We start from the raw sequence: 27,571 nt of genomic DNA, 5'->3' as shown, positions 1-27,571 counted from the left end.
TATCATTACTGGGGTATGTGTTAAGTGCTTACTGTGTGTCAAGCGCTGTTCATTCATTCATTCATTCAATTGTATTTATTGAGTGCTTACTGTGTGCAGAGCACTGTACTAAGCGCTTGGGAAGTACAAATTGGCAACATATAGTGATGGTCCCTACCCAACAACGGGCTCACAGTTTAGAAGGGGGAGACAGACAACAAAACAAAACATGTGGACAGGTGTCAAGTCATCAGAATAAATAGAAGTAAAGCTAGATGCACATCATTAACAAAATCAATAAAATAGTAAATATGTACAAGTAAAATAGAGTAATAAATCTGTACAAACATATATACAGGTGCTGTGGGGAGGGGAAGGAGGTAGGGTGGGGAGGAGGAGAGGAAAAAGGGGGCTTAGTCTGGGAAGGCCTCCTGGAGGAGGTGAGCTCTCAGTAGGGCTTTGAAGGGAGAAAGAGAACTAGCTTGGTGGATGTGTGGAGGGAGGGCATTCCAGGCCAGGGGGAGGACGTGGGCTGGGGGTCGACAGCGGGATAGGCAAGAATGAGGCACAGTGAGGAGGTTAGCGGCAGAGGAGTGGAGGGTGTGGGCTGGGATGGAGAAGGAGAGAAGGGAGGTGAGGTAGGAGGTGGCAAGGTGATGGAGAGCCTTGAAGCCGAGAGTGAGGAGTTCTAAACCCTGGGGTAATAAATACCAGTAAACTAGGTTAGACAAAGTCCCTGTCATAGACTAAGTAGAGGGAGGAACAGACATCAAAATCCATTTTACAGATGAGAAGCTGAGGCTCAGAAAAGTAAAGTGACTTGCCCAGGGTCACACAGCAGGCAACTGGCAGTGCTGGGATTAGAACCCAGGTCCTTTGACTCCCATGCCAAGCTCTTTCCACCCTGCTGCTCCATAGCTGATACCCAGATACTACTGAATGATTGAGAAATAGGGTTAAAACTGTGGCAGAAGAAGGCAGGAGAGAAAAAGTGTTCTGGACTGTCCAGGCAAATTTGGCTCCCAGGTTAGGCCCACAGGATAGGGGTCACTGGGGTTGATTGAGGGTAGTTTGTGGAGAGTGGGAGGGGATGAGAGTTCAGAAACATTGTTTGGACCTCTTCTGGCCTAGCACTGTGTTCAAATGTGGAGCCAAATTTAGGTATGAAAATCCACACACCTGGTCTTTTCTTTGTTAAAGTGAAGGCTTTCTTCCCATTTACCTTTAGAGAAAAGTGGAGAATGAAACAGGGAATTTGGACTGAAAACCAGGATCCCCTCGATATACCTGTATTCCGATCTCCCCTAGGGGCAACGGACCAATGTGGAGGTAGAGGTAAAGGCATTTCAACTTTCTGTGGTCCATAGTGGACAGTTGGAAATCCATTGTGACATAGAGGGGGATATTTTCAATCCCAAACTCCCAGGGGAGAATAGTGTTGATTGTGACATTCAGCCTTGCCTGGCCCTTTATTTAAGACAAAAGCTGTGAGAGAATTCGTCTGCTATTTGGTCACTTTAAATGGAGAATATTAAAGGAGTAGACTTTCAAACTCATATCTCCTCTGGATGATTTTGCAAAGAGAAAGGTAAGGAATATGTAGCGTGGCTCAGTGGAAACAGCATGGGCCTTGGAATCAGAGGTCATGGGTTCAAATCCCAGCTCTGCCACTTGTCAGCTGTGTGAATTTGGGCAAGTCACTTAACTTCTCTGTGCCTGTTACCTCATCTGTAAAATGAGGATTAAGACTGTGAGCCCCACGTGGGACAACCTGATCACCTTGTAAGCTCCCCAGTGCTTAGAACAGTGCTTTGCACATAGTAAGTGCTTAATAAATGCCATTATTATTATTATTATTATCACTTTTTCTTTACAATATCTGCAATGTTTGCAGTAGCACTGCCTGATTGTTCAGAGCCTAGAATATGCTAGATCTTATAACTAGAAATGTTTTCAATTCCATTTTGCTGATCGGCAGAATGCGACAGCCATTAGAAGAAAAAAAAATTCCCCCTAGTTTAAAAAATGTGGAAACTCACCACAATTTTCCCCTCATCCTCCCCTCCCACTAGTCCTGGATAGGTGAGTGATGAGAACCAATACTTAATAGCCAGTAATTCCAGCTCACAGAGTGTGGAGGGGTAGGAAAGGTGAATGGGGCCATTCTGCTCTTTGTACAGTAATAAACTCCCGGGAGTAGCCAGTTGTGTAGTGATTGGCTGCACATTAGAAGCTCCCAATATCCTTCACTGTCCTTCAGACCTGCCAGGGAGCTATCTAGGGAAAATGGTGATTTTTTTGTGTGTGTATTGAGTGGAAGGAGAAGAAAGGTGGAAGATTAGAGTTCACCGTGGTTTTCTGTTCTTCCCCTGAGAAACAGCAGAAGGCCCTCTCCCCTGACCTTCTATCACCCGTGGAAGTTTAGAGAGCTCTCCAGTGAATGAATGGTTGGAAGAAATAATCAATTAATGGTGTTTATCGATCACTTACTGGGTGCATAACACTTTACCAAGTGCTTGGGAGAATTCAGCACAACAGTTGGTAGACAGGTTTCCTGCCCACAGTGAGCTTACAGTCTAGAGGGGAGACAGACATTAATATAAATGTGTTATGGATTCACTCAAGCGTACTAAGCACTTATTATGTACTACATACTTGGGAAGGTACAACAATAAACAGTGACAATCGCTGCCCACGATGAGCTCACAGTCTAGGGTAGGGTGGGTGGGAGACAGACATCAATACAAATAAACAGACATCAATACAAATAAATAAAATTACATATATGTACATGAGTGTGGCAGGGGAGTGGAGAGCAAAGGAAGCAAGTCAGGGTGACGCAGAAGGTAGTGGGAGTTGAGGAAAAGTGGGGCTTAGTCTTGGAAGGCCTATTGGAGGAGATGTGTCTTCAATAAGGTTTTGAAGTTGGCGAGAGAGATTGGTAGATTTGAGGATATGTACATAAGTGTTGTGGGGAAAGGTAGGGAACCCTCCCTTCTCACCCACCTCTCCTCCAACCTCCCAGAGGGGAGGGGAAGGGAAATCCAACTTACTTAGAGGCTTGATTGTTGTGCTCTAGACTGTAAGCTTGTTGTGGGCTAAGCACTCAATAAAGACAGTTGAATGAATGAATATTATGACCCTTACTCAGTTTTTGTTGGGACTTGCTAGGATTTAGCCTTGGATCCTCTGCTGAAGCCCTGGGATCTTTAGGCAGAGTCCTGGAGCTTCAAAGTGATAGAAAACTGGAAAAAAGCAATCACAGTTCCTCAACCTGCCTCCCTCCCACCTCACTGCTTTGTGGTTGGGAGTCAGTTGGGACAGCGACTTGGAGCTGTGAGGGTTTGGCACCCTGGTTGGGGAAGCACCTCTCCAGGTACAAATGAAGGACTGCATAATCCTCTGGCAACCTAAACCAGGGGCTTCACGGCTGGAGCTCCAGAGAAAAAAAAACATTTTCTGAAAGTCTGAGAAAGAAAATTGAAAAAACACAAAACACTGTTTTCTTTTGATACTTAAATGGAAAAAAGACAGTAATTAAACCAGACTAGAAGATGAGTTCTGATTGTTAATTGCGAAGAGAGGTACGGCATTTTAATGTATCTTGATTCATTTACAGAATCAGGCTGAGGCACATCGTCTGCCCTTTTTTCTTTTTCTTTCTTCCCCCCGTGCTAGAATGCTGACAATTTGAAAGCTTACCTTTTTTTGGTTGTTCATAAGATGTTATTTTAAAGCTATAATTGCAAGTGTTTTCTTTTTTTTCACTTTAGGTAGAAGTTGAAAAATAGTACAATAGCCTTCTCTCTCAGAGCAGGCAGCTTCAGAGGGCTGAGCTAGTTCTTAGCTTGAGTCAAATAATCCCAAATCATTATTTACCACATCTTAGAACGTTTCAGTCATAGTTTGCTGGTCAAGCCAGCCAGCCAGCCAAACAATTACATTTAGAGGGTTCAACCCAGAGACTCAGTGGGGTATCATCTGAGCATTTAAGATTCTGCTATCAAAGCTATGTTCGTGCAAAATAAAGCATGTGACTGTGCCTGACTCTGAGCCATTTACTGCATTTTTAGCAGTTCTTACCTAGGAAAGCCATCTACTAGCATACGCAGTTAGGACTGGCTATCAAATGGTGACGAGTGTTCACCACATCCTATTAATTAGTGTGTGAATGCCAAAACAAGTGTCTAAAAATAACTTAGCAGGCTTCCTTGCTGAATTGTCTTATGTAACCTTATACAGAGACATCGTTAGAACTGGATGTCAGTGAGAGCAAATAGAATTTAACAAACAATGAAGGAATTGGCTATCATGATCATAACACAAGGAAAATATAAGTATGAAAACTTACCCCATCTGAAAGACTCCAGTAAGCATTTACAGAAAAACAACTTTTAATGAGAATATAACATTGCTAGCTTGTAGAGTAGTTTTTCAGGTTAAACAATCCCACAGCACAGTCAACATGAAAGAATCTTGAACACTGTGGTATTTCTTTCATGGATAGGCAGCCATTTTCTGGCTAAAATGTGCTATTTTCAATCCAGTGTTACAAAACCATATTTATTCAGTCATATTTATTGACCACTTCCTGTGTGCAGAGCACTGTACTTAGCACTTGGGATTGTACAATATAATAATGAACAGACACATTTCCTGCCTTCAAACTTAGTCTAGAGGACATATGACACCAAGCGAAGTACAGTGCAATGATTATTAACCAGGGACTGATTGTGGGTTTTCCAGGCCTCATGTTTCCTTTTCCTCAATCAATACTATTTAGCAACCACCTATTGTGTGATTGTGTATAAAGCACTGTACTAAGCACTTGGGAGATTGCGTTAGAGTAGACATGGTTCCCTAGCCTTATGGAGCTTACAATCTAGTCAGCGAGATAAATTACAGAGGTGGGAAAAGGTAAAAGAATATGTATATAGAAGTGTTTAATGAGGTTTGTAAGCTATATATGTAGTGCTACAGCAAGTTGTGACTCCACTGGAGTTAAGGTGGCACAGAAGTGTTTAAGTGGGGTGGGAGGGATTAGAAAATAAGAGGGAAAAGCTTCCTGTAGGGGTTGAAATTTCAGAAGGTCTTTGAAGACCTTTACGGCTGTGATCTATTACTTATGAAGTGGGTGTTTGAGGTTGTGGAGGGCAAGATGTGAGGGTGGGGGACAAAAGCAGGGTCTCATGATGGTTTTCTTTAGAGGAACAAAGTACGTGAATTGGGATATAGTGGGTAATAGAAAGGAGAGAGATGATGGAATGTACCTTAAAGCCTATGGTCAGAAGTTTTTGCTTAATGTGGAAAATGGTCAACCAGTGGTGAATGTGAAGAGTGGGGAGATCAATCATATTTACTGAGCACTTACTGTATGCAGAGCGAGATGTTTCCAGAACAACATTATGGAAAAATGATCCGGGCAGCAGAGTGAAGTCTGAACTGGAGAAGGGAGAAACTCTGGGAGATCTCTGAGGATGCTGATGCAGTTAGTCAAGGCAGGATATGACAAGTGCCTCGACTAGCATGGTGGTCATTTGGATGGAGAAGAAGGGGCTGATCTGGGAAATGTTATGGAGGGAAAACAAATAGCAGTTGGCAACCAGCTGAATGTAGAGGCTGAGAGAGAGGGGAAGAAGTTGAGGATAATGTCTGTTATGGGCTTCAGAGATGGGGAGGTTAATTGTATTGACAGCTGTATTTGGTAGAAGAGACAATTTGGGAGAGAAGTTGAGGAGTTCCTTATCCCTTCCATTAAGGGTATTTGAAACCACTAAGAGGTAATGAATTCAAAACTGGCCATTTTACCACGGAACATTAGTCTGGTGGAAGAAGTGGTTGAGGCTGTTAACTATGGTCTGTGTAATTTTCTATTTACTTTTATCTTGGCTCCCCCTAACCCATTAGTATGTGTAATTGAGAATTGGATTAAAAAGACATAATAATACAACACTTACTTAAAATAACAGTGGGGATTTGGTAAAGAGGGTAGGACTCCCTGGGTTGAGATTTCATCAGGATGCTGTCCTACTATAGTAATTATATTGCTGAAAGTAAACCCTGAATTAATATTGTAATATTCAACTGAAGAACTAAATACTTGTTATACTATATCACCTGTTTGCCTTATCTCTCTGAGATAAGAAAGAAAAGATAGAAATGATGTTTCCCATAAGAATAAAGCATGGCCTATTGGATAAAGCGTGGGCCTGGGAGCCTGAGGATCTGGGTAATAATCCCAGTTCTGCCACTTGCCTGATGTGTGACCTTGGGCAAGTCACTTCTCTGTGCCTCCCTTAATTTCCTTAACTGCAAAATGGGGAGTCAGTACCTGTTTTCCCTCCTGCTTTGATTTTGAACCCCATGTGGAATAGAGATTATATCTGGCTTAACATGTATCTATCCCAGCACATAGAACAAGGCTCAACACTTAGTAAGCACTAAACAAAATATTTTTATGAAAATAATAAAAAAGGTGATTTTCACAAGTAAGTAGAGAAGTAAATCGTTCTATGAGTCTAGATATGGTTTCAGGAGAGTCTGGAAAATAGGGAAAGTGGTGGTCTGTCTGATATGAAGTGGGAGGGAGTTCCAAGACACAGTGAGGATGTGGGCATGGGGTCGGAAGCAAAACAGACAAGATCGCGATATAGTGATGAATCAGGGGAGTGAAGTGTGTGGGCAGGGTTGGTGTTGAAGATTAGTAAGGTTAGGTAGGAAGGTTTTATTTCTCATCTAACATTTGATTGAAAATGGAATAGCAAAAAGCACAGCAAAGGAGAATCAGTTATTCAGGCCCCTGAAGCAGTCTCTGTGGATAGGATGATTTACTCATTGGAAAAAAAAAATCCAGATTCAAAATGAAAAATATGGCCAGGAAAAGGCAGAGGTTGAAAACCAAATTATTTTCTTTTGTAGTAATGTTTTTTTTGAAATCATATTATGAATTCCAGGGTCATTTTGATGAAGGAAGTGTCTCATTAAAATTTAGAGATTTCTAATGGAGCTTCCTGCCATTTAAATAGCTATTGTTTCCATAACAAGAAGCAACCTTGAGTGATGATGGCATCCAAATCAACTCCTTCCTGTAGTGCTTTTGGTGGTCAGGGTCCAGAAGCTATATGGTAAAAAAGAAATCTTCACTGATAAATCATTGTGGTCAGTGGCTAGTAGTAGTAAGCATTTAAAATGTGCAGAACACTGTACAAAGTGCTGGTAATGATTACATATGTGGGAATTAGTCATCCAATGAGCAGTTTTCCCGTATGTTTATATTTCCAGTTACTATGTGATTTCTAATGAAGGAATGTGCAGTTTTGATTTACCATCATTGGCATTATTAAATTGCAAAAAAAGGTATCATCTGCCTAATGCCTTACATGAAATTTCAATCTGTAGTAATCAGAAGTCCCCAGACCTTGGGATGAACAGGTTATATTTACTATTACTTACTCATTATTTACTATTATTAGTTTTAATCTATTTAAGAATATTGCATTATTATAAAGATCTTTTTTCAGACTGTCCACCAGGTCTTAGGAACAAGTAAAATTCTTGTATAAAAGGTGTCTACCCACAAACAGTATTAATATTCATTATTAAAGATTAGATGCTTTTGATTCTCCCAAACACTTAATTCAGTGCTTAGTACCCAGTAGGGATTCATTAAATATTATTGATTGATATAAATCATTAACTTTTCTTAATAGTTATAATAATAATAGTAATTGTTAAGCACTTGCTATGTGCCAGGCACTGTACTAAGTGCTGGGGCGGATACAAGTAAATCAGGTAGGATAAAGTCCCTGTTCCACATGGGGCTTACAGTCTCAATTCCTATTTTACAGATTAGGTAACTGATACACAGAGAAGTGAAGGGACTTGCCCAAGGTTACACAGCAGACAAGTGGCAGAGCTGGGATTGGAACCCATGACCTTCTGATTCCCAGTCCCGTTCTCTATCCACTACGCCATGCTGCTTCTCCACAATGTATTGTTTTCAGTTCATTATTTATATCACATTATTAGTCATCTCTGATAGTGGAAAAAATTCAGTGCTTGTTTTATGAAGCAGAAGATAATTTTTAATATTTAATTATGTACAAGAAGGTACTTCTGCTCTTCTTCCACTTCTTCTGTTGACATTCCGCAGCACTTCCTGTCTCTGAAATGATCCTTCTTTAGAAGGTATACATCCTGAAACATGGACATGTACTCATCTTCACTACTTTTCACTGCTCAAAGAAAAAGGAAGATATCACCAAAGTCTAAATGAGAAGCTATCAATTTCTGGCAGGAAACTTTGGTTCACTGTTGCACAAACCATTATTCAATATGCTTTGAACTTCCTTTAGCAATTCAAGCAATGAAGCATCTATATTAACAAGATATTTAATATCAAGGATTAAGACATCTGCCAGAAGTTCTGTGTCAACATCACAGCACCCTTTTGGAACAAATATGAGAACAAATAACAAAAAGACACTTCTTCCAAATATTGCCTACCGGGATACAATCCAGAGTATGACAAAGTGATGAACCAAGATAAAAATTTGTCTGGGATTAAATACCTTCTTGCAACAAAGCAAAGAAGGTATTATCAATACTTACCAGCACTCCGTTATCACGAAAAACAATTTCATGGGGAAAAAAATAGGTACACACATATTTATGTGTGTTTGTGTGTGTGTGTACATATATATATATGTACACACACACACACAACTTGTATGTACACATACATATACATATACACCTCTCAGCTTGTTTCTCTAAACATCAAATAGTTTCAAATCAGGTAAATAATGTATGTATGCATATTTATGTTATAGGTGTGTGACTATACATATGTAACATAAATATGTATATATACATTATTTACCTGATGTGAAACTATTTGATGTTTAGAGAAACAAGCTGAGACAGTTACAGCAGAAGAGTTAAGGATAATCTACTAATAACAATTGTTCAGTAGTATAATTGAAATTGAAAGACAAGATGTCACTACACAGCTGACATCAATCATCCACAAAAGTACACCCACAGACTTTTGAGCAGGAGTAAAAACAGATTAAGAACAATGTAGTAAATACAGAAGCCTGCTGAACAGAAACTTGAGAAGCCATAGCAATGGCTTCCTTAATACTGTCTATAAAAAGAAGTGAAATAGCCATAAAAAATCATGTATTCAATGAAGATGTAAATTGTACACCATTTTAAATGAGTAACCTTGTAACCTCCCCAGCGCTTAGAACAGTTCTTTGCACATAGTGAGCGCTTAATAAATGCCATCATTATTATTATTATTAGATCTTGGAAGGGGACTACATCCATCAGTTATTTTGATGAGTGGACCAATGGTTAGTAAAATTCTCCCCTTGTGCATTTTTCCTTTACAAACCCACAGAGTATACTGGAACAGAATAACTGCTGGTGGCTTACTGTTTAATATTAGTTCGTTTAATATTTGCCACTAAAGCACCAAATAAGTTAATGTGAACCCTCCAGTAATCCAACATGGTTTTGGTAACATTTGGGTACATTTTATTTTACTCAGAGATTAATATTTTGCAGTGGTTTTAAAAAAATAAAATTATACTTCTTTGGGTTTTTTGATGAGTATCTGAATTGATTAGTGATAGGGATAGTGAGATTGGATTTAGATTTCAAAACGTGGGCAGGGTTGCCAATGGCAAACCCTTCTGTTCAACAAGCAAAATACAATCTTTTAGAGCATTTGGTATGGAATGGATCATTCTCATTCAATCAATAGTATTTAATGAGCACTTACTGTGTGCAGAGCACTGTACTAAGTGCTTGAGGGAGTACAATACTACAGAATTGTGAACATGTTCCCTGCCCACAAGGAGCTTACATTTTAGAGGGAGAGACAGATATTAATATAAATAAATAATGCATCAATCTTGTCAGTTATCCCCAAGGATGGTAGGAGTTATCAGTACTGTCATTTAACATCCAAGTCAGTGCTATAATCCGATGGGGACTTGGGGACAAAAGTGGCCACTTGAGAATGAAAGACGTAGTTGAAAAAGAGATGTGTTGGAAATGTATTTCGGATAGTACTTTGGATAGTACTTAAGATAATTAAAATTTTTAAGGGAACCTAAAAGAAAACATCAGTAATGTAACCAGAGCACTATAGTTGTATATTTATATCACTCTTAACACCATTGTCCTGTATATTAATACTCATATGGTGGTAACGGTTGAAGTGATTCATTTTTCTGTTCTAAGAAACATCATGGCCTACTGGATAGAGCATGGCCTTGGAATCAAAAGGACCTGGGTACTAATTGTGGCTTTGCCACTTATCTGTTGTGTGACCTTGGACCAGTCACTTAACGTCTCTGTGCCTCTGTTACTTCATCTATAAAATGGAGATTAGGACTTGTGAGCTCCATGTAATACTACTACTACTACTACTACTACTACTAATGATGGCATTTGTTAAGCACTTACTAAGTGCAAAGCACTATTCTAAGTGCTGGGGTAGATACAAGGTAATCAGGGTGTCTCATGTAGGGCTCACAGGCTTCATCCCCATTTTACAGATGAAGGAACTGAGGCCCAGAAAAGTGAAGGGGCTTATCCAAAGTCACACAGCTGACAAGTGGCAGAAGTGGGATTAGAACTCATGACCTCTGACTCCCAAACTCAGGCTCTTTCCACTAGGCCATGCTGCTTCTCTGACATGGACTGTGTCTAATATGATTAAGTTGAATCTACTGCAGTTCTTAGTTCAGTGCCAGAATATAGTAAGTGTTTAACAAATACTATTTAAAAAATAAAAAAAAATTAATAAGTGGTAAAATAAACACTGTGAAATGTACAGTCACATCCTAAATGTTCTTTACAGTGAAGAGGCAAGGTTGTTAATAACTATATAGGTCTATATAGTACTGTGGGGCTTTGTTTCCTTTATATAGATAGTAACCTCATGGAGGTTTTTCAGGTCAAAAAAGTTATTTCATTTCTGTTGGTCTTCTTGAAGCCCAGCCTTTTATAATCTGGGATGATATATCCAGTCTCTCTATCATTCTCTATTTTTCTTTTTCTAAAAAAGCTAAACATCTTAAAGTATTTGTAGGGACCAAATCCTCAGCTGTGTTTGTATTCACTTTAGATTTTTATAAGGCCCTGCAGAATTCTGAGGAGCGATTCACAGCTGCCCACCACTTTTCATTTGAGGGCGTTGAGCAATGATTTGCAAAGGCACAGCAAATTAAACAGATTTTTCAAAATGAAGAGCCACTTTTCTCTTTTTATTCAGGTTCAGTACTGACAAAGATTTTCCGCAGAATGTGCTCTTACAAGGCAACATTTTCCTACACAATGAGTTTAATTTCGCAATAAGCTGAAGGTAATTCTTACCCCTCACCAGAAATGTACTGAGTTTTATCAAGTGTGTCTTAACAAGTCTCTGCCCGGAAGTGGTGGTTTTACTAACTTTTCCAGGAGACATTTTGATTTTCTGTGGAGCAATCTTCAGGCTTGGGATGGGTGTATTAAAAATAAAATGGTGCATAGCATTTACTGTCTCCCCCTTTTAGACTGTGAGCCCACTGTTGGGTAGGGACTGTCTCTATATGTTTGCCAATTTGTACTTCCCAAGCGCTTAGTACAGTGCTCTGCACATAGTAAACGCTCAATAAATACGATTGATGATGATGATGATGATTTACTTCATGCCAGGCACTGTACTAGCCCTGGGGTTAATGCAAGTTATTCGGGTTGGACACAGTCAGTATCCAACATGAGGCTCACAGTCTTAATCCCTATTTTGTAGATGAGGTAACTGAGGCAGAGAGAAGTTAAGGAGAAGTTAAGTGACTTGCCCAAGGTCACAGTGTATACAAGTGGTAGAGCAGGGATTAGAACCCAGGTTCTTTGGACTCCCAAGCCCATGTCCTATCCACTAGACCGCACTGCTTCTCATGATGTCACAATACTGTGATTTCACAAAGCCCTGATATCTCTTGTCCTCCAGAGCAGCACTGAGGCAGATGAAGAGCCACCACTGATTCAGGCGCAACTCCAGTCCTGATCCAAATAATGTGGCTGGTGTGGTGCTGAGATGGTAAGCAATGCTGCTATAGAACCAGGGAAGTGTCTGAATTGCTGTCCCTCCAGACCACACTGGCATAGCCCTATTTTTCTTAATGGGAGATATGCAAAAAATGTAACCATTGCATTATCAGAGAACTGAAGCAGCGTGGCATTGCGATTAGAGCTTGGCCCTAGGAGTCAGAAGGTCGTGGACTCTAATCCCGGCTCTGCCACTTGTCTGCTGTGTGACCTTGGGCAAGTCACTTCACTTCTGTGCCTCAGTTCCCTCATCTGTAAAATGGGGATTGGGACTCTGAGCCCCTTGTGGGGACAGGGACTATGTACAACCCGATTTGCCTATATCCACCCCAGCACTTAGTACAGTGCCTGGCACAAAGTAAGTGTTAAATAAATATCATAATCATTATTATTTTTAAGCATTTATTGTGGGAAAAGCACTATACTAAGCACTTAACTGAAGGTACTCAGTCTCCAACAATTGTACCACATACTGTTTGAAGGAATGGTGTGATTTTTCTGTTTTTCTTTTTCTTCTTTGGTATCCATTGTCTCATGGTTTAATGCTATTCTTTTTAATATCATTAACTTTCAGTTACCCATCCTGGATCTACTGCTCCTAAACTCTTTCTTTTGTCCTCCAACATTCCTAACCTATGCTCCAGTAGCCCATTATAATCCAACCCTCTTTGAACTGTATTTTCTCCTTGCACACATCTGCTGAAACAAAATCCAAATATTTTCCACCTATGTTAAGAAATACTTCTTTTTTCTTTGAAGCTAACTCTACTCTTGACGTTTGAAGGTAATATTGGATATACCTTTCCTTACAAAAAATATTATTTAATTTATTCTCTAAATCTTATTTAAATTGATTTTATGCTTCAAGTGATTGCTGTATCTCAACTATGGAACCAGATACAATTATATGATTTTTCAATAAGCAATCTGACCTATCGGAAATAGAAGGTTAAAACCATGTGGAGCAATGCGTCCTAGTGAGTCAGAGGGCCTGGTTTCTAATCCCAGCTCAGCCAGTTACCTGCTGTGCCACTTAAATTCTCTGTACCTCAATTTCCTCAACTATACAATGGGGATTTAAAACTGTTTCTCTCTCCTATTTGGACCAAGAACCTCATCAGGGACAGGGACTGTTTCTTACCTGATTAACCTGTATTTATCCCAGTGCTTAGCTTAGTGCTTGCCACATAGTAATTTCTTAAAAATGATGACTTGATAAAAATAATCCAGTGGACTTGATTACACCATCAAGGCTTCCCCTTGGCCAAACCCTAAACTAACATTCTTGCTTTTGCCAATCCATCACTCATTTGGACAAATGGATACACATACATACACACATACAACATAGTATTTATCTGATTAAATGATGAACTGTATTTTTTAGCATTTGCATCTTTTCTGACATTCTTACATACTAAATAGTTGGAAATTTGCCTGGTTTTATTGATCAGCCATATTTATTGAGTATTTTCTGTGTACAGAGCTTTACTGCCATGACCTGGTAAGCTACTTCAGGATAGGAACAGTATAATTTACTGATACCATATGTTTCCAAGCTCTTCGAATAGTGTTCCGCACATCGTAGGTAGTCAATAAATATTGATGGTGATGGTAAAACTATTAGGAAAAGCTGTTACGGATATTACATTAACAGGTGGTTTATGTGTTGAATCAAGCATTGGTCTCAATTCTACAAAGGAGTCTCATTGAGAACCTGTGCAGTGAATTGAGAAGAGAAATGAAGAGCTTTGGGAGACTAAAGCTTGACTGACATAGCCAAAAAATTGATGGTGAATTTGGGCTGCATTGATAGTTAATTTAGATAATTCAGGAATATCTCAATATGTGGGGATCACATTTCTTTTAGGGCCAACTTTGATTTCTTCAACTTGTCACTCTAGCTAGATTCAGTAAATAATAAAATATGTTCATTCAGTTCACATAGAGAAGCAGCGTGGCTCAGTGGAAAGAGCACAGTCTTGGGAGTCAGAGGTAATGGGTTCTAATCCTGGCTCTGCCACCTGTCAGCTGTGTGACTTTGGGCAAGTCACTTAACTTCTCTGTGCCTCAGTTACCTCATCTGTAAAATGGGGATTAAAGCTGTGAGCCCCATATGGGACAACCTGATCATCTTGTAACCCCTGAGTGCTTAGAACAGTGCTTTGCACACAGTAAGCACTTAACAACTACCATTATTATTATTATTATATTATTCCTTTTGGGGAGATCATTTTCTGGTGAGATCGCAGGTTTGATCTCTCTATCGTCTTCTTTCTCAGTAATAGCAGTCTCTATTTTAAGCGTTTCACATCTTCCCCCTCTAATCTATTTGAATCATTAAAATCATTTGCAAGTTAAAACTGGCTGAGCCACACAGAGAACCTAGAGTTTTATACCTCTGTCTTTCAATTTTAGTGTGGATTTCTCAGTTTGCTTCTCTTTGGCTGGAGTAATGTTGTCTCCTTCCTACCCTTTTTTCTTTGCTTGGTTTTCTCTTTTATCTATTCCTTTTGCTTTTGCTCCTCTGAGTTTTGAATTCTTTTGGGGCATTGGTGTATTTCCCTCCTGTTTCCCTTACTCCTGAGTTTCCTTTCTGTGATACTTGCCCTTCCTAGCAAAGCTAGAATCCCCCTGCCCCCTCTCATATCTCCTCAGCTCTCCCCCTCTCCCCCCGACCTTTGGTCTCTTTTTAATGATATTTGTTAAGTGTTTACTGTATGCCTAGACACTGCACTAAGTGTTGGGGTAGATACAAGATTGGTCAGATTCCACAGTCTCTGTACCACAGTCTGAACCCCCAGGAGGAAACTGAGGCACAGATAATTTTTACTTGCCCAAAGTGTCACAGCAGGCAAGTGGTAAACCTGGAATTAGAACCTAGGTTTGTGCTCCATCCACTAGGATATGATGCTTCCCTTCCAACCTGATCCTTTGGCTTCTTTCTCTCGGGGTCTCCCTTCTCTGTTCCTGCTGCAGCCTCGATTCTCATCCTTGATGTTTACCCTTAACCAGAGCACAGACTTTACCCTGAACCCCCTTGAAGCCTGGCTTCCCACCTCTTTATTCAGCAGTTGGCAAGCACTTGGAATTTATGAGAGAAAGTTATAGAGACATAAAATATCAGCAACTTCATGACAGATAACTCAGTGTGTGTCACCAGAGAGAAAGTTAGGGATATAGAGGGAAGAAGTTAAAGATGCTAAGTAGAGCATCCCTCAACATTAGACTGCATGTCAAGAAGGGCAACTATATCATGGTTCCTTCAATAGTTGTGTTGCCACTCTGAGAAACAGTGTTGTGGGCTATGTAAGTTATTGATCTCAGCCAATAATGGCAATTCTTTAGTTTTTCATTTTAGCCTGGATCAGCAACAACTGAAGAAATAAGGAAAGAGGGAAGTTACTGTCAGGACTGCTGTGTGGGGCTCTTATGGCCCAGGACAGCTTCCTCTTCAGTTGTTCAGGTGGCCCTAGTTGTAGGGTGAAACCTGTGCTACATCGGAAGGTATTATGCTAAGCTGAGTAATTGGAACCTCTCCCTTCTCCATTAACATTTTTTTATGGTACTTGTTAAGTGTTTACTATGTGCCAGGCACTGAACTCAGCATTGGGGTAGATCCAAGATAAGCAGATTAGCCCATAGTCCATGTCCCACATGAGGCTCACAGTCTTAATCCCCATTTTACAGAGGAGATAACTGAATGACTTGCCTAAGGTCACATAGCAGGCAAGTGGCAGAGCTGGGATTAGAACTCAAGTCCTCTGATTCCCAGGCCTATGCTCTTTCCATTAGGCCACATTGCTTCTAAACACTAACACTGGAATTTATGCCATTTCTTAAATTGAATTAAATTAAGAGTAGCATGGCCTGAAATTCATATTTGTTGACATAAATGTAGAGTTAATGCAAATTTGTGGATTTGCTGGCTTTTTGACTTTAGAGGTTCTTCTAAGAAGGTAAAGATCACTTTGTGAAAATCCTTTTTCTTCCTCATTCTATCTTTTACTTTTCAAAATGAAGGAAAAATCACACATTGTTGCTCTAAAACAACTTTGATTTTATGAATAGAAAGTCAATCTAGTGCTTGTGATGGATGTGAGAAAACTGCATAATTTAGGTAGTGCTGGGATATGTGAGGAGGGATATTTTAGGGCATGCAAGAAGCTCTTTACTACATATCAGAGCAAAGAGCAGAAACTCAGAGCTTGACATAGGTTCATTTTTAAATAACTAAACTCTTTCCATAAGTTTATGTTTTGTTTCATATTCATTCATTCAATCGTATTTATTGAGCACTTACTGTGTGCAGAGCACTGTACTAAGCCCTTGGGAAGTACAAGTTGGCAACATATAGAGACGGTCCCTACCCAACAACGGGCTCACAGTCTAGAGGCGGGAGACAGACAACAAAAACAAAATATATGGACAGGTGTCAAGTCATCAGAATAAATAGAAGTAAAGCTAGGTGCACATCATTAACAAAATAAATAGAATAGTAAATATGTACAAGTAAAATAAATAGAGTAATAAATCTGTAAAAAAAATATATACAGGTGCTGTGGGGAGGGGAAGGAGGTGAGGGGATGGGGAGGGGAAGGAGGGGGCTCAGTCTGGGAAGGCCTCCTGGAGGAGGTGAGCTCTCAGTAGGGCTTTGAAGGCAGGAAGAGAGCTAGCTTGGCGGATGTGCAGAAGAAGGGCATTCCAGGCCAGGGGGAGGACGTGGGCTGGGGGTCGATGTTGGAGCAGGAGAGAACGAAGCCCAGTGAGGAGGTTTGCGGAAGAGGCGTGGAGGGTACGGGCTGGGCTGTTGAAGGAGAGAAGGGAGGTGAGGTAGGACGGGTCAAGGTGATGGAGAGCCTTGAAGCCAAGAGTGAGGAGTTTTTGCCTGATGTGTAGGTTGTCTGGTAGCCACTGCAGATTTTTGAGGAGGGGAGTAACGTGCCCAGAGTGTTTCTGCACAGAGATGATCCGGGCAGCAGCGTGAAGTACAGACTGAAGTGGGGAGAGACAGGAGGATGGGACTGATTTAGGATGGGATAAATCAGCTGGGACTGATTTGCCCTTCATTGAGTAGTTGGGAAGGTAGTTTCATATTACTTTTCAGTTTATCCTGTTTCCAGTAGTACATTTTTCCTTTCATTTCATTAGTGTTTGATTTGTTGTACTCTCCCGAGCACTTAGTGTAGTACATGGCACACAGTACGTGATCTAAATATGACTGATTGATTGAAACTCATATTTTTGTCCCCTAAACAGGATACAACTACACTCCTGGTTAAACTATTTCTAACAGTGAAGACCTGAAAAGGGAATGTCCTTATTCACTTCATTTGAGGTGAAAGCACATTATCCTTCACTATCTGAGAAAGATCAGCTGCGACTCAGGCCATGTCATTTCCCAAGATCTATTTCTCCAAAGGATTTCATATGGATTCTCCACAACAGCATCGTGTCAGTATTCCCAGGTATCCTCCTTCACACCACTCCTCCAAGAACACAAAACTGGAGAAGCCACTTGTGGATTATTCCTTGAAAGAAAGTAAGCTCTTTCAGAACGTAAAAAAAATTTGAAAGTAAAGGAAAAATTGTTTCAGGTTTGGAATGTGTGAGAGACATTGGACAACATTAGCCTTTATTTTATGGGTATGCTAGAAAAATTGCATGGAAGTGAATAGATCAGTCATTTATATTTGAGCACTTACTCTAGGCAGGCCACTGTACTAAGTGTTTGGGAGAATACAGCACAACAATATAACAGACACAGCCCCTGCCCACAGTGAGCTTGCAGTCTAAAGGGGGGAGACAGGCATTAATATAAGTAAATAAATTACAGATATATACATAAGTGCTGTGGGACTGGGGGTGGTGACAGTGATGTGTAAAGGAAGTAAGTAAGTCAGTGCTATGAAGAAGGGAGTGAAAAAAGAGGAAATGAGGGCTAGTCAGAGGAGGCCTCTTGGAGGAGATGTGCCTTCAATAAGGCTTTGAAGTTGAGGAGAGTAATTGTCCCTCCTATACGGAGAGGCAGGGTGTTCCAGGCCGGAGGCAGGATGTGGACAACAAGTCGACGGTCAGATAGATGAAATCGAGGTACAGTCAGTAGTTTGGCATTAGAGGAGTGAAATATGTGGGCTGGTTTGTAGTAAGAGAGTAGCAAGATGAGGTAGCAGGGGGCAAGGTGATTGAGTGTTTTAATGCCTTGAGCAAATTTGAGGCTTTTCTAGCTATCCATCATGGTCTCTTGAGCTGGATGCTCTCATAAGCGATCTCTGATTCCAGAGGCAAGCTAACTGGCAAGTTTGTACGGTAGAAGTGGGTAAATTCTACCCCTGGACAGTAGCTATCATTCATGCAGATACTTTGGACAATAAGGAGACCCATGGGAGGACAAAATGCCATAGCAAAACTGCCATCTTCAACCAATTATGCCAATTTGCAACAAAAATTCCTAAAATTGATCCTCTCATTAGCTGGCTAAAGAGTCAGATACTGATAGCACTTTCGAAACAGAGATGGCTTTCAAGCACTTTTTTCAATTTGCCTTTACCTTGACCCATATGACCGTGGGCAATGATTTATCTTGGACAATGAGAAGCAGTGTGGCCTAATGGAGAGAACATTGGCCTGGGAATCAGAAGGACCTGGGCTATAATCCTGGCTTTGCCAATTGCTTGCTGTTTGAAATCTGGCAAATCACTTCACTTCTCTGTGCCTCAGTTTCCTCAGCTGTAAAATGGAGATACCTGTTCTCCTTCCTACTTAGACTGTGAGCCCTACTCAGGACAGGGACTGTGTTCAACCTAATTAACTTGTACTGATCCCAGCACTTAGAACAATGTTAATAAATACCATAAAAAAGGAAACTATAAGCAAATGCATGGGTTATGAAGTTAGTGGTCTTCAACACAATTGTACTTTTAATAATTTTAATATATGTTACATAGCACAGACTGAAAGAAAAACATTTAGTTGTGGGAAAAAGAAAAGACTGAGGATATACTATTTCCAGATGGGTTTTTCCTGGGTAGAATCCTGCCTTTCACAGAAATCTGTCACTGAAGGAAGAAGACTGCTTCTCTTTTCTTTGAATCTGTACAGTATTAATAATCAAGTCTCATTTACATAAATCTCAGAATCCCAATTTCCCCAACTCTCTGACTGAAGAATACAATTGTATTCTTGATTGCCACACATTGACTAGTCAACTTTTATTTGAAGGCAGTTTATAGCTATTCTGTATTATTTGAAAGTGCTTCCCCCTTCATTTAAAACATTTGTTTTTCCCTCTCCCTTTCTTATCCATTTTAGCTCTCTTTACAGCAGGTCCTTGGGTGTCCTGCTGTCATTCATACTTCTTACATGTCCTGTAAGCAAAATGTAATGTGTTGCCTCATTCCTGATTAACGGACCTTGAGGATATCTTTACTAGTGGTTTTTCTTACCATTTGATGTGATAACTTGTTAGTTACCCAAAGGATTACGTCTTCTATGGAAGGACTGAGTCTCACAGTCATACAGAATTGTGTGAACCTTTAGTTTGACATGTGCTTATTGCCATCACAGTCTATTTGCCAATCTCTCGAAAGACTGGCTGAGTTTTTTAATGCTGCTTGCTTTAAATATCTGTGTCCTGATGAACTACCTAGGTAGTGAATTCAGTGACATAATTCATCAAGTTCTTCAGATATTTTAGTTTTTTCAGGTGTACTGTCAATCTACAGCAATGTTTTGACTTTAAGAAGTGTTTCTTAATCATCATCAATCGTATTGAGCGCTTACTATGTGCACAGCACTGTACTAAGCCCTTGGGAAGTACAAATTGGCAACATATAGAGACGGTCCCTACCCAACAGTGGGCTCACAGTCTAAAAGGGGGAATCATCTTTGTGTCTTCATGTATGTGTGTTTCCTAGTAGTAACGTTGTCCTCGGGTTCTAAGGTGACCGTGCTAGTGAAGAGATTGCATCCATGAGTGTGTGTCTTTGAAAGAGAATCTCCTGTGCAGTTTATCTATGAAAATACAGTTGTGTGCCTTTTCTGCCTCTTAGCCATTTGAGCAAGCATTGTTTGTACACTAATGGTTAAGAGATGAAAGGGATGTTCCACCAACAGCAGGTCATGGGCTTGAGTTATTCTTGCAATAGTAATGACAGTTCGCATGGAGCCATCCACAGTCTTACTTTCTGGTACCTCTGTGCCCAGTGGTATACACCGTGAGACTGCAGGTTGGGAGAATGGGTGCCCATATTTGAGTGAGTTGGAACATGTCCTGGTAGATCAGAAGGATACTTTGACACCATCTTCTAGAACACTTGTCACATCCTCAAGTCCTCAAGTATCAGGGAATATGGGGAAGATTAAAGATCTGAGTTTATTTGCCTAGGGAAGAAGGGGTGTGAAGAAATTCATTACAAGTTCCATTTCATGCATTTACTCAGTCATATTTATTGAGTGCTCACTCTGTTTAAAGCACTGTACTAAGCGCTTGGGAAAGTACAATATAACAATAAACAGACATTCCCTGCCCACAATGAGTTTACAGCCTAGATATATGATATTCTATTTGATCAGTATCAATGCTTTCCACTTTATAATATCAGTTAATCTTGACTTTGGCCTTATTCTGTCTAGGAATATGGTTCAGCAATGGTCACCGAGGTTCTCAAAAAGTTATCAACAAGATCCTGGCCAAAGGTTCTAATCTTCCAAAACCCTTGCATTGTTCTGACTATAGGATAGCCCACTTTCGTCCTAATTTGGGGATATTTAGCTACAAGGCCTTGATCTTAATCTCACAAAGCAAAAACCTACAAATCTAACAATTCCCTCACTTCTCTCTCTGAATTTGCCACTGTCCAGGAGAACAAATGACTGCTCCCCTGGCAATGAGTGGACATGAAAAAGGCCAAGCAAATCCAGTCATTGAAACCTGATAAATTTCCTGATTTCCTAGTGTCCTGTGTTTCTCTTTCTTCTCCTGTTTGTGTCATTTCTTCAAATAGCCTGATACATCAAAGTTTTTGTTTTGTATAATACATTGTCTACATTGTTAGTGCTCAGTAAAAGAGTCATAAATAATAGACTGATAATGATGATGAATGACCTTATTCTATCTGTATGCTGACAGCTTTTCCCAGCTATTCCCAGCTAGAATTGTAACACAGTACAGTATGCTAATAGAGGGGAAAAAAGGAGGTAACTACTTCTGATTGGTTATCAATGCATCAAGTGCCACTACTGCTTGAATAATGGTAATCAGGTATCTCTTTGCCTCCTATAAATATTCTTTGAATGTATTACACCAGACAGTAGTGAATGGCATTTATATATGAAGTAAAATTGCATTTCATTTTTCAAGTTCTTATCTTGAAAAGTGGGGTATCATCTTCACCTTCGACCTTTTGTGTGTGTACACTGCCAATATTCACAGGCATGAATAAGAACATGATCTCAGATATGAGTGCTATTAATTCCAGACTCTAGTCAATATGATTAAAACTAGAGATGCTTAAGAAGTAAAGTAAATCCCTAGGTAGCTTCTCGGCACGTAAATTCATGTCTTTTGCCATTCTAGATGAAACTGTATTTGAAAATGTGAATAATTTTTCTTGATTTTGATTTATGAATAGGCACTTCTTCTGATTCATCCAGAGGATTCAGAATTAATTTAATATCTTCAGTTAATGCTAGTCCCTGTGATTGCATTTCCATAAAATACTATGGTTGGCCAGGTTTTTTTTTTTTTGAGAGAGAGAAATCAGGAAAGGAATAGGTAATGACTTTTGTGGTCCATAAGCATTTTCTAATGCTATTTCTCAATTTTCATGTCAGTCTTCCCCTTGTCTAGAAACTCGAGTAGTTTTGGAGCTGTTTCTTTTTCAAATTGTATTTTCCAATATAAATGCAAAAGGATGTTGTATATAGTTGATAGGAATTATACCTAGTTCCTGTTTCTAATTTGTCCTTTGTCACTGAAGAGCGTTAGAATTAGTATTTGGTTTTTAGCAACATGGAAGAGGGACTCTCATTGAGCTACCTACCCAGCCAAGGCTCCCTTCTCCTCCTGCTCAGCTTATTGCTGCCTCGTAATGCCTATGCAGGTGTCTGTTCCCCAGATGATGACTGTCAGTGATGCTAACAACTCAAGCACATTTTTTACCACAAATTCTTTCCTTTCAATAGTAAATGAAAGAAAAATTAAGTGAAGAAATGCTTTCAAGTAAGGAAAAGTAATTGAAAAAGGAAATCAAGACAAACAATTGTTCCATTTTGCTTCTTTTCCCAGAGTAATTCAGGCCTACTAAATGGGTTGAAAATAAATTCCATATAAAGAATACACGAGCTGCCTCAAAGATACATTTCTATTTTTAACAATCTTTAGACACACAAATTTGTTGATCCTATCTATCTTTCCCAGCCACATTCAACATTTCAACTACTTGAAGCACCAGGCAAAGAAAGTGCAAACATCTGTTGACAGTTTAGACTTTCCCACAAACACACATTCCTTTAAAACCGAGCCAGAAAGCAGACGAATTTGAAATGTCTTTAGACCCACCACCTGATGAACTGGATGGATGCAATTCTGATTGGCCAAGGGTGTGTGATTTGTATACCTAGAAAGAAAGTTTGGTGATGGCTGAATTACTTCCCCAAGGTAGCTTTCAAAATGAACCTGCATTTTTTTGGTACCCTCTCTCAATCTCCACCTGTAATAATTTGCTGAGCTAAAGAATGCTTATCAAAGAAATGAACAGAGGCTAGAATAGACTGAGGAGGTTGAAGGATGAAATTTGAAGGCTTCAAATTTTATCACTAAAATAGTTGCAGGGAAATATTACATGGGTGCTCCCATAGCTGGACTTCCTAATCTGAATCAGTTGTGGTTTAGTAATAACTGTGGTATTTAAGCTCTAATGTATAATAATAATATAATGATGGCATTTATTAAGCGCTTACTATGTACAAAGCACTGTTGTAAGTGCAAGGGAGGTTACAACGTGATCAGGTTGTCCCACGTGGGGCTCAGTCTTAATCCCCCTTTTACAGATGAGGTAACTGAGGCACAGAGAAGTTAAGTGATTTGCCCAAAGTCACACAGCTGACAATTGGCAGAGCTGGGATTTGAACCCATGACCTCTGACTCCAAAGCCCCGGGTCTTTCCACTGTGCCATGCTGCTTCTCTTCTGCTTCAATGTATGCCAAGGACTCTGCTAAACTTCAGAATAGATATAGCCCTTAGCTGTTTCTGCTCCATCAATAAATAGTTGATTTTTTTTCTGCCTAGCTTCATTTTTTGCTTTTTGCCTTTGACAATGCCTCTATTATCTAGTACTGTATTGTACTTTAAGCATGCAACCAAGGAGCTTTTCTCCACACTAGGTGCCATAGATAGTAAATCAATCAGTCAGTGGTATCTACTGAGCACTTACCATGTGCACTGTACTAAGTGACTGAGAGAATGCAGTATCAGAATTGGTAGATATAACCCTTGCTCACCTAAAGCTTACAGTCTAGACTATAAATTGTAGACTGTAGATTGTAAAACGAATTAAGATCCCTATTGTCCTGATGTTTGCAAGCAAAGACAGTGAGCACATAAGGGCATACCTGATATGGAAAGTCGAAGCAGCCATGCAAAAATATATAAGCGCCTGGGTTGACATTGACTAAGATCATTAAACAACGAAATCAACAATAAGCATCAAGCTTTATTCTCTGCTAATCATAATGGGACAAGAGCAGCACAAACACAAGAGGCTTTCCTCCGTGGTTTTAGTTGGTTCTTCCTCTGCACAGGCTCACACAGCACTCTTGTATAGTCTAACAACATGTGAAACCCAGGTCTGTGAGCCTTGGGGCAATATGAGTTTCAAGGCTTTGGGGCTTCTTGCAAACTGTAGCTCTATCAGGGTCTCATGGGAGTAAATCAGTCAGTCAAACGTATGTATTGAGCGCTTACTGCCCTGCCCACAATGATCTTAAATCTAAAGGCAGGTTTTACATCACCCGTGATGGTCACCTGCAACTCAGGTAGGCACTTCATGACCACCTTGAACCCCAAATCCCAGGGTCCCTTAAGGAAGATTGGATTGATCCTGGTGCAATGGATCAATGATCTAAGGTCCAGCATGTGCTGAAACAACTATACTCTAGATTCATTCATTCATTCAATCATATCTATTGTGCGCTTACTGTGTGCAGAGCACTGTACTAAGCGCTTGGGAAGTACAAGTTGGCAACATATAGAGACGGTCCCTACCCTCTAGATGTAACTTCACCCAACCCAATAAAACTATATACAGTGTGAAGTTATTTTCAAGAATGCTTTCCAGACATGCTCAATAGCAACACTCTTATCTGGGGAGCTCCTTAGAGTCACTCTATCATTTGCTCTTCCCACCAGCTTTCCCCACCACCAGTGTTGGTGCTTTAAGGTGTATGTGGTGTATTGTGTGTGTTTGTGCATGGGCAAACAATTGCATGCAGATTACAACCCTCACATCCGTGGAGTTATGTGCAATGGGAAATTTGTATCATTTTTCCTTCTGGGTAGGAGGGACTCTACCAACACTTCCCTGGGCCACTGACATTTTTAAAATGACCCTGACCTCAGGGCACAAGCTTCCTTGGAATAATAATAACAATAGTAATAATAATTAATTGTGGTATTTAAGTGCATACTATATGCTAGGCATTGTAAGCGCAGAGGTGGATATAAGCAAATTGGACTGGACACAGTCCCTGTCCTGTATGGTCTTAATCTCCATTTTATGGATGAGGTAACTGAGGCGTAGAGAGCTTAAAAGGCTCGCCCAAGATCACAGAGCTGATATATGGCAGACCTGGGATTAGAACCCAGGTCCTCTGATTCCCAGCCCTGTCCTCTATCCACTAGGCCACCCTGCTTCCCCACACTGCTTGGAACTCCAAGCCCTAACAAGGTATCTCAGAGTGTATGGTTAAAACTGCACAGGGTGCTCGGGGCTCCTTGGGAACAACTGGAAGGCTGTTTCCATTGTAATGTCAGGGAAAGGCCAGAGATCCCACTCCTCCATCATTTCGGGCCACCCATTTGCCACTCCACCCTTTGGAGTCCTCATGTAGTCATTGTAATTAAAATGTAAACTCACTGTGGGCAGGGAAAGTGTCTGCTTATTGTAATATTGTATTCTTACAAGCACTTAGTACAGTGATTTGCACACAAGTGCTAAATAACATGATTGAATGAATGAATGAGTCATGGAGGAAGAAGGTTAATAGAAAATAGGGGAAACTGATTACATCTCTTCCTATAAATCTGGATTAATTTTTTTCTATCTTTCATTGCTGGTTGTGTGGCATTAGAGTTAGCATATGCAATCTGCAAAGGTTTCTCTTAGAGCCACTCTTCCTCTTCATAATGAATTCTATAGTCTAGGGGCTGTGGCCACAGGGGATCACACAGGGCTATTATTTTCCTAACCACAGTGAGCACTAACAAGGCCCTAAACTTTGAACAGAATTTAGAACCTCAGCCTATCTTTGCCCAGTGGGAAAGCAGCTGCTGCCAGGGCTGTTCTGGTACCCAAAGAAGTTATTCATTCCTTCAGCCTGCACCGCTGCCTTTCTAAATGTCTCCATCCCAGCATGTACATTCTGGCATGACACCCGAAAACCAGGGACCCTGGAGCCAAGGCTCCCATTAGTGCCTGAAGGATGTAATATGTAAAATTGATCATCCCCTTTTGTCTTGGCATTCCTCCACCACTGCCCAAGGATCAGGGGAGTAGAATGCTGCCAAATCCATCTGGTTTTGATTCTGCTACACTTAATGAGTCGAAACATTATTTTAGAGAAGCCGTTCGATAGGCGAGAAAGTCAGCATGGGTGGATGACTAGATTCACTGGGGCAGCAGGTCTTCTTGCAATAGCTGCCAACGAGCCAGGAAGTGGGCTACCTGCTTGGTTGATTTCCATAGATGTGAATAGCCAATCGCTTTTCTATGCCTTTGCCTGATTTTGGCAGCCCAGTGTAAGCAAGAGAATAATGTTTGGTTATAGGTGATTCAGACTAATTTCACTGATTGTTCTCAATAAACAACTAGCCTTGGTTTTCCTGTAAAACCTCAGAAGGAAAACCCCTCCCACGTTGAATGGCTTGCTGCCTTAAACATTGAAAAGGCTCTGTACACTCGATTAAGATCAGGGCAATGGGTAAAGCATGTCTCTCTTGGAACCTGCATTTTCCAGCTCTTTGGACAATGTTGTGTTGGTGAGCAAGGCACTGAAGTGGGGGGCAGAAGAGCTAGCTCCCTTAGTTAGTGTGACCTTGTGGTAATTATCTTTTCTCCTTCTGGTTTTCGGCTTTTACTGTGATTGTTGACATCTCCTGGTATTTTGAAAATCAAAAGATACTTTTCAGTTTAGAGCTGTGAGTTTTCCAAAAAGAAAAATGAAGGACACCAGGATTGTTCTCAGCCTTAGCTGGTAAGGAAAGCCAGTGCATTGCCAGTTGCTTTACCTTGAAGATTGTACCCCTTCTGATTGTTCCCAGAGTTTTAACAAAGCCAAATGTCACTTTCAGGGGCCCTTTACTAAAACTTCTGGGGATGGAGACAAAGAATGGTAGAGAGCAGCGACTGTTGATCGCTGGAAGCGGTGAAATGTACAACTTTCCCCTTCATTTCTCCTTGCTTGTCTGACTGAGGTTTAAGCCTGATATATTTTGGAAATTTCAGCAGAAATTAAATGACATCTGAAAGGAATATTGCGGTATAGCTCTGAGAGTTTAAGAAGTCACAGGAAACCAATATTTTCTGTGAATGAAAATGAAGTCTGGTATTATCCCAGGTATGTTTAAAGGCATAGTCATTTAGAAGTGAGCTTTGCTATAGCTAATTTTTCTTTCTCTGTATTCATGAAAGTGTCCACTCCTCTTGTAATGCAATGGCACTGTCTTGAAGCACTCTCTTAGGTAACCTGGAGATGACCAAAGCAGGATGAAGAGTAAGGCACAAAGTCATTGTGGCTGTTTTTGAGGTGGAGAGAACTATGGACCAAAGAAGTTTGTTAATAAACAGTCAACCAGTCAATAGGATTTATTGAGCGCTTACTATGTGCACAGCACTGTACTAAGCACTGGGGTAGATATAAGCTAACCAGTTTGGACACAGTGCATCAATCAATCAATGGTATTTATTAAGTACTTACTATGTGCAGAGCACTGTACTAAGCACTTGGGAGAGTACACCACAACAGCATTAGCGCATACATTCCCTGCCCACAATGAGCTTATAGTCTAGAGGAGGAGACAGACATTAATATGAAGGACACACTGTCTTAATCCCCACTTTAGAGATGACGTAACAGGCACAGAGAAGTCAACTGACTTGCCCAAGGTCAGGCAGCAGACTTGTGGCCGAGCAGGGATTAGAACCTAGGTTCTCTGACTTCCAATTCTGTGCTCTTTCCACTAGGCCAAGCTGTTCCTGGGTAAAATCC

The 27,571-nt window shown here is 40.4% G+C and overlaps 1 protein-coding gene across 14 annotated transcripts in view; it reads left to right on the top strand.

Annotated features, from left to right (window-relative positions):
• Positions 1 to 27,571, top strand: part of IQCM (IQ motif containing M) — a 269,935-nt gene that overhangs the window by 13,799 nt on the left and 228,565 nt on the right. For 10 of the 14 annotated variants that reach the window (XR_005453427.1, XR_005453428.1, XM_038755203.1 and 7 more), the window contains exons 1-2: positions 11,992 to 12,076; positions 17,344 to 17,552. The exons of 1 other annotated variant lie outside the window; for it this stretch is intronic. Coding sequence is in view for 10 of the 13 variants with exons in the window: in XM_038755203.1 (XP_038611131.1) it covers positions 17,399 to 17,552 (154 nt within the window). In the remaining 3 variants the exon portion in view is untranslated. Of the gene's footprint in view, positions 1 to 11,991; positions 12,077 to 17,343; positions 17,627 to 27,571 lie in introns of those variants that run through there. 3 more of the 14 variants (XM_038755201.1, XM_038755200.1, XM_038755209.1) reach the window with 3 other exon arrangements.

The sequence above is a fragment of the Tachyglossus aculeatus genome, chromosome 12 (assembly GCF_015852505.1).
Source record: "Tachyglossus aculeatus isolate mTacAcu1 chromosome 12, mTacAcu1.pri, whole genome shotgun sequence".
In the NCBI taxonomy this organism is placed as follows: Eukaryota; Metazoa; Chordata; class Mammalia; order Monotremata; family Tachyglossidae; genus Tachyglossus; species Tachyglossus aculeatus.
This window is presented reverse-complemented; position numbering and strand designations above follow the sequence as displayed.